General features: G+C 45.7%; 1 protein-coding gene across 1 annotated transcript; it reads left to right on the top strand.

The window, feature by feature from the left end:
• Positions 1–4517: 4517 nt before the first annotated feature.
• On the top strand, positions 4518–5387 carry lrrc30a (leucine rich repeat containing 30a; the record flags this gene model as incomplete). Its single annotated transcript, XM_084171828.1, has 1 exon — positions 4518–5387. One exon carries the CDS (start codon positions 4518–4520, stop codon positions 5385–5387), a length of 870 nt encoding a protein of 289 aa, XP_084027954.1.
• Positions 5388–8501: the final 3114 nt, after the last annotated feature.

The raw sequence follows: 8501 nt of genomic DNA, 5'->3' as shown, positions 1-8501 counted from the left end.
AGCTCTGGGCCCTGGGTCTGAACCCTACCCTGTACAACTGGGTCCTGGACTTCCTGACGGGCCGACCCCAGATGGCGAAGGTAGGCAACAACACCTCTGCCACGCTGATCCTCAAAACGGGGCCCCACCAAGGTGTGTGCTTAGCCCCCTCCTGTACTCCCTGTTCACCCATGACTGCGTGGCCACGCACATCTCCAACTCAATCATCAAGTTTGCAGACAACACAAGAGTGGTAAGCCTGATTACCAACAACGACAAGACAGCCTACAGGGAGGAGGTGAAGGCTCTGGTGGCATGGTGCCAGGAAAATAACCTCAACATCAACAAAACGAAGGAGCTGATCGTGGACTTCACATCGACGAGGCTGCGGTGGAGAGGGTGAAAAGCTTCAAGTTCCTCAGCGTGCACATCACTGACAACCTGAAATGATCCAACCACACAGACAGTGTGGTGAAGAAGGTGCGCGACAGCGCCTCTTCAACCTCAGGTGGTTGTTCGATGAAGCGAAGCTTTGAACGTCATTGATCACGTGCTTCTGATAAAGTGATACAGGCATCAGCACACTGCTTTGAAGTAAACTGTTTAGTGATTTCGACGCATTGCTCAGAGTTCCGGCATCAAACGTAACATCACTACAGCAAAGTGATGACAATGGATTGTGAGAAGGTTTATGGCAAGGTTGCCCGTAGCCACTGGTACCTGTTCCCCTTTTCCCATGGCGCGCCTGTGTTGGCCAGAAATAAGAATATCGATTGAAACTTAATACATTGATTGAATGCCTATGTGCTAATGAAACTCAGAGGATGATTTCACCTGTTGTGCTTGTGTCCAGCAGCGTCAGCAGTGACTGTACGGAGCGCTAGGTGCTGAAGATGGTGTCCATGTGAAGCTTTCATTGAGTTGCTTGAGTAATTGAGATTATTAATAAAATGTATATTTTTGTATATTTCTGGCCTGATCATTCTCATACTCCACTCCCTGATGTAAAGAACCTGTGTATTTTAGATTAGCCCCGAGGACCTCACCTCGCCTATAAAAAAGGTGGCGTAGTACGGCTACAAGAATAGTTATTTATAGTTAAATCGACCAAGTTAAATTTACTCACAGTGTAACCTGACAATTTACCACAGGCCTTTGGCATAAGAGAGAAAAAATTAAGGAAATTACCATAATATTACCATAAAACTAGGATTTTGGAAATATTCAATCTTCGTCATGCTTTATAGAATTTCCTTGTTTTAGACTTGTGTTGAGTGGTCGACTAGGGCAACCTCAACAGTTTGCTTGCGTGACTAATCTTCTCACCATTTGGCCTTGACACTGGTCATGTTCCCCTGCTCAGACGTTGCATGTATCGACCAATGGTTGGGTGCCACGTCATCGACTGTGTCATCGACTGACAGATTGCTATAACATATGATGTGGTTAGCTGATATGTAAAATACCTATCCAGGCGTTGTAAGAACTGGCATGCATCAGCAACGCTTGGGCAGAGGAACACACCCATTCTCCTCTTGCCGTCTTCCTCAGACTAATTTGTATTCCTCATCAGGTCTTTGTTTCACCAGAAGGCAAGCCATAGGGTTCAAACATAGAGCTTATCAGTAGCCAACTCTGCCTGCTTGTGAATGCGTGACCAATCTCCAAATCCCAGCAAACACACACACAAACACAAATCCCCACCAAACTTTCCCCAAAACTTGGCAAGGAAAGCTATGCAAATGAGGTCCACAGTCAAGACACTGCACGTGGATAATTGGCATTCATAACTTCCGACAACACCAGAATAACTAGCTGGTAGAACGCTACCAGCCGTTCTTCTTGTCTTTTATCTATTTCACCGGATAAACACAGCAGAACGCGGTGGTTTGTGATCAGCCGCCGGTGGTGATGGGTAATCTGATCCCAGCAGGTACGACACCAACACGAACCATGCATGAACAATACTTTCAAAGAGATCCATCTCTCGCCTGGTGACTCTTAGTTTATTTCAGTCCATCCAATCAGAGACAGGAGCTAGGGAATGGGGTGCTGCTTCTTCCTAAATCCTCCCTTAGGGAAAACAATGATCCAGCTCTGATTACGGGATTCCAGGATTCCCCAGGGCCAGGAATAATCCTTCCTGCTTTTTTTTCCATCGGAGAGGGGGCATCCTGGGCTTATCAGTGGCACCATGCCCAATGATAGCCCACAGAACTGTATGATAAGGCTCCTGTCTCTCACTGTCATTCTGCATCAATACCAGGACCCTACCTGCAGACTGCTAGTGCTTTTATGGCATAAACCAGAAAGACAGCTCTTTGGATATACAATATGCACCAGCAATGTTTTTTATCTTCCAGCGCAGTGCAATCTGTTTGTGTTCATCTCATGATTGATAAATTATTATGGAAATAGATAGTGAGGATGGTGAAATTAAATCTGAAACAGGTATCCACTGTCTTCTCACCCAGGAATAACAACAGTAGAGATGTGATTCTTGTGATAATTTTCTGTTTCTATAAACTGTGCTCACAGTTTAATTAATTGATGTACATGACCTATATATGAATGTGTGTGCAGTCCATATATAGTCACCTTAGCCTTGACAGCCTGCTTTACTGGTTCAGCTGGCATTATATTCAAACAGTAAACTGCCTTGATTAACTGCAGGGTTCAAAAGTCTTTAAGTCAAATACATTTATTTTTACTTCTCTGTTTTGGTTTGAGGGGGAGGAGGTGGGAGTGGGGGGTTAAGGGGGTATATTTAAAGCTGAATGAGGCACTCAATTTGTGGGTCAAATTGTCAAATGTGTCGCATTACCCGAAGAATTCCACTAACGCCGGTACCCGGGGACCTTTGAGCTTTGACACACACAGTTAGCGAATGAAAATAACCAAAACCGAAGTTTGATTTAAACATGCATTGTGTAGGCCTATAGAAAGCTGAATAGTACAGTAAAGCGGTGTCAAGTGTCTTACAGGTCTCCAATGGCATTTGAGATAATGGATAACTTCAATGACAGCAGGACACAGTCTGAGATTTAGACTAATGCTCTTGGACCTGAGCCAAATACCAGATCCACGTTTGTAACTCAGTGCATGTCTCTCTATACCTCCTGCAAAGAGGGTGACTTTTGACGTTGATAATGACCTACTCCTAGTTCTATGTGTGCTTAGGGTTGAAGGAAAAACTAACCACAACCATCCAGTAGATTAGAAATTGACTCATACATGTGTTAGATCCAAGACTGTCTATGTTCAATTCTACAGACCCATCAAAAATGTGCAAATGAAATTAGTATTGAAAAAGTCAATGGAAATTGAATTATGGTGCCAAACAAGTGTGTTAAAGGAAAAATCCACTCAAAAACTAAATATATATATGTATTTTTTTATTAGTCCATTGTTGATACATTCCCAAAATCTTTAAAAGAAAATGAATGTTTACAAAGAAAGTCCCCTACCCTCTCCAACATTTACATTTTAGTCATTTAGCAGACGCTCTTATCCAGAGCGACTTACAGTAAGTGCATACATATATATTTTTTCATACCCTGTGGGGGTACCGGACACCCCCGCAGCCCCCGCAAGTTGGGGGGCCCACGAGCTCTGGGGGCCAATGTGCCTGTCTGACATCGATGTCTATAATTTTTTTATTTTATAAATCATTTTGACAGTAACCCTCCAAAAAGTCATTCATAAACCTTTTTCATTTCCATTTACTAGGAACCCAAGTATTTGTTTCTTGGGATTCAAAAATGTGACTGATCAAAGTGCCTCAGGCCTTGAAAAAAAATAGTCTAATTGAACTGATTGAAATTAAGGGGATATCGGTGAACAAATATCTTGGTCAAGGCTACGACGGCGCCAGTGCAATGGGTGGAGCTTACGCAGGTGTTCAAAAGCGCATATCAGACCGAGAGCGTAATGCTTCTTAGGTAGTTCTTTATGAGTTTTAGTTTAGAAAAAGATCTCTCTGCAGAAGCAACAGTTACAGGGATGGTTAGCTGTGGACAAAAATGGCATTCTCGCACCCTCTGCGCAATCAAGGTTAGTTATCGCCCGGGCCGGAGTACTGAAATGACAGGGGCAGCTGAAGGGGGTGGATGATATGGTGGGCGCGGAGCGGGAGGGTATGGAAGGAGGGGGGCTAGGGGTGAAACTTAGTAAGTGTGGCTGTGGTGCTTCCCAGTCAGTGTGGGCTAGGGGTTGGTTTCAGCCACCTGCTCCCTCCCCTCTTGTCACCACACTCCTCCTCAGATCCTCAGTGCTGTCCCCTGGACAAATACACACGTTTTTACTGCTCTGCTACACTCCACTTGGCCAGCACTTCCAGGGCGGATATCCAACAACATTTATTATCTGAAAGACGTTAAGTGAGAATGTCCACGGCCTCTGCTGACTGTCCCAGCTCTTCCCAAAGCTGCTTAGCAGCCAAACCTACTGGTCTAGGTGGTTCCGTAGCTAAGGCTTCCGGGTAATGCTGTTGGACGTCTTGTCATCTAGACATTGGGAATCCTGCTGAAGAAGCATCAATGGGAGCCAAGCAGTCCAAGGAGGAGGAGATGAAGAGGCAGGCAAGGAAGAGTGCCGGTCGTGAGGACAGCTTGACGTCAGTGGAGCGGATCCGCAACCACACGTACAAACAGTGGGGCTACAGCATGCTCAGCCTGGCCCGCCGCGGCCTCAAGGAACCCCCCGAGGAACTGTGGCATGTGACGGAGCTTGAGAAGCTCAATCTGTCATTGAACTGCCTGCAGGCTCTGCCCCCCGCCCTTAGCATCCTCAGCAACCTGGTGGTCCTCAACCTGTGGGGGAACCAGCTGACCAGCCTGCCCCCAGAGATCGGCCAACTCAGACACCTCCGTGTCCTGTTCTGCTACCGCAACCGGCTGACCGAGGTACCAGAGGAGCTGGGCAACTGCACCAGGCTGGAGGTCCTCAGCCTGGCCAACAACCAGATATCTGGCCTCCCCGCCTCCTTCGCCAGCCTGACCTGCTTGCGCAAGCTCAACCTCAGCCACAACAAAATCGTTCACATCCCCGGTTGCGTCTACACCATGAAGAGTCTGGTCTTCCTCCACCTGGCCTGCAACAGGCTGGAGTGCATCGCCGAGAGCATCGCGGCACTGGTGGAGCTCAAGATCCTCATCGTGGAGGGGAACGAAATCCACTCACTGCCCAAGATGATCTGCTGCCTGACGCGCCTGGAGCTGCTCAACGTGGACTTCAACGACATCCAGAATGTGCCCCAAGAGATGCACCAGCTCAGCAGGCTGGAGAAGCTGGCCTGCCACCCTTTGGATAAGGGGCTCCACATCATGCAGAACCCCTTGCAGAAACAAATCAAAGAAGTGCTGGAAGGAGGCCTCACCGCCCTGTTTAATTATCTCAAATCTAATTGAGACTGCTCCACAGAAGAAGGGAAAATTCCTGGTCTTGATCAGTGTGCATTTCATCTGCGGACCCACTTTTGGTCTCCATAAGGGAACTAAAGTACTTCCATTGTTGCTGCTCATGAGTAGGATAAGATGCTGTGATCATCAACATGCATGAGAAAAGGATGAGAAAAAGCTTAAATTGTGTTAAAAAAAAAAAAAATCTGTAGATAACAAGACGATGCAAATGACTCTGCAACTGTGATTTTGCAAAAATGATTAGGCTACTAATTGAATGACTGTAGTCCTGATTCTAATGGTTCTTATGTAGAGTTATACCTAGCAACTCTATTTGTATAAATTGGGACATATTATCATTATAAACTTAAAGCAACTTACAAGTGAGTGAAACGCTCAATGGGGCTAAACACATTGTATGGAAATAGACTTGGACTGTTGGGAGGCAGGGTTAGAGGAAATAGTCTAACATGTAGCGGAGTTCTGACGTCAGAATCCTCACACTCTCTACCAGAGGAGTCCAGAGAAGAGAAGAGGTCATGTTTCAGGTCCCGAGTGAGAACACCTAACAAAGCTATCCTCTTTGTTCTTAACAAACCTTGTTTGTTTTGTCTTGCTGTTGGGGGAGCGAGCCGGGAAATTTCTCTGACCTGCTGCATAGAACTTGCTGAGCCCAGTTGACCTCCACTCCCCCCAACCTCTCATTTAGCTATCTAAACTATCCTTCCAGGATCAAGATCGGGATGCTTCCATTACATCAACAAAAAGGTCAGCCTTGAGCCCAGCTGTGTTTGCTGCTGTAGTTACCGACCACTTCGTTTAAGAGCTACAAGCAAAACGCTGTTGCCAGGCTCCAACTCCAGCCAGCTCGAAGGATCACATGCTATACTGCACACAGTCAATAGACCTACAGTCTTAATCATGGCTATTGGATTGACATTTGGATTGGAGTAGCATTTAAGTTTTTGAATGTAGCACCTCATTGCACCAGAAGGTAGCATTTCAAAAACCAACCGAATTATGTGTTAAGTACTGCCTGACTGTACAGTAAGCCATTTTAAAATGTAATCTTATTCCTTAGGATTGCCTATTGGTGTGTTAGTTTGAGGGGCAAATGTGCTCATGACTATTTTATCTAAATGTTCTTATGTCCTTATAAACTGAGGTGTAAATAAATACAAGATATTTATCCCCAAAAAAACTTTGCCTCAAATATTTCTGTGAACTCAGAACTCTCACACAACACAAAATGGTTCATGTAAAATGTCATGTGTGTTTCAGAAACGTTGTATCAACATCATAGACATTCAACCTGTACTTTTTGTGACTGCATCTCAGACAATCCATATAAAAACATCACACAAGCACATTAACATTCTGACGCATATAGAGAATGTCTAATGCAAGCTTGTAAAAGTAATTTTCCTGAGATGTACTATTTATAATGACTATGTGGTTTGGGCATTGAGGTGAGTCACTGTGATTGCTGCAGGGTGGTACATTGAGTTACAGTGACCTCTGCTGACATGGCTCGTCTGGTGCGGTTACAGTGACCTCTGCTGACATGGCTCGTCTGGTGCGGTTACAGTGACCTCTGCTGACATGGCTCGTCTGGTGCGGTTGTTTGTTTTGAACGCAATTTAGATATGGACATGAGTAAGGATTTTCTGTCAACCCGAATGACACCTCTACAACACTTATCAAACATTACCAGCCAATCTTCATCGAGCAGTGGCCATTAATCTGAATTGCACACTGATAGAAAGAAAAGTTTGTCAAAGTAGAAGTTTTAATACTATCCACCTCCACTCAAATGCTGAGTTCTAGAGTTCCATTTGGCTAGTAAATCAGACTTGGCAAACCAAAGCCTGTTGCGTCCACTGTAAACGAGACCCAAACCCCTCAATTACCATATACACACACTTCTGCCAAAAACAGGGAAGTCTTCAGGTTGAGGTAATGAGTGATTGATGAGCACTGTGTTCTGCCAAGACCTACATGAGTGTGGTCTCCTTTTGGAATGGGCTGGACCTGTGTGGTTTTTATGGTAGTAAAAACACACACAGATACTTTTACAGCAGACTAGATCTGTCAGACTCTCTCGCTCTCCCTCTCAGACACATGCGCACACACCCAACGTTAAAAACAAACATGGACACCCACACGCAGGGTTTGTCCGCCAAATGACAGAAATACCATTCACTGCTAACTATGGATGAATGGTCTGGCAGCAAAAAGAAATGCATTTGTGTGTGTGTGTGTGTGTGTTAGCAGGTGTTGTGTCTGTGTTGTTTTCTTACTGGAAAGACAACTTAATCAGTGTTAGATATTAGTCCCTGAAATGTTCCTCCTAAACCTATTTTTTCCCATAATCCCCTCCGTCTTTTTGTCAATAACGTCTTGCTGGACAATCTGTGACCCTCACCACCCCTGTTGCCACTGTTACACATACAGCTACAGTATCACACATTGGAGACAAGTCCAAACACATCCACTAGTGTACTGCACTGGATGACTTCATCTTCATGCCATGGGATGTGTTGGATGAAACTCTCACAACCTCCAAACACCTTTGCGACACCCCCTCTGCTCTCTAAAGAAAATAAAAGTCTGAATTAGACAGTGTGTGGTACAAGCTCGGACAAATGCACATTCCTCTCTGTCTCCTCCTCCTCAGGCCTCGTGTCCTCCAGCCCATGAGCAAATAATGAATGGGTTCCATTGTGTTCCGGCTCTTATCTAGGGGCCTTTCGCAAGGTTAAACGGACAGTCCCATCCCAGTCCGGGTGATTGCAGCACACTCAAGTCCTTCTTGTAGGGCAGTACCCTTTGTCCTGCTCCCTCCTCGGTAGCCTGCATCTGTGTCCTAGCTTTTCCCCTGGGATGTAGCTCGTATTGTTTCCAGGAAGGGGGGGGGGGGGGGGGGAGAGGGGTGAGAGAGGGGGGAGCGGGGGGGGGCAGTTATCTATGTTCTCTCCCTGGGTGAAGAGAGAAGGAGAAAGATGCTCCTGGCTCGCTCTCTTTCGTCCCTCTCTCTTTCTTCCCCTCTCTCTCTCTCCCTCACTATCTCTTCCAAGTTCTCTTACTCCTGTTCTCTCAGGCCGCTGATTAAACCACTTTATC

Source organism: Coregonus lavaretus (genome assembly GCF_964263955.1).
Source record: "Coregonus lavaretus genome assembly, chromosome: 2".
Classification (NCBI taxonomy): domain Eukaryota; kingdom Metazoa; phylum Chordata; class Actinopteri; order Salmoniformes; family Salmonidae; genus Coregonus; species Coregonus lavaretus.
This window is presented reverse-complemented; position numbering and strand designations above follow the sequence as displayed.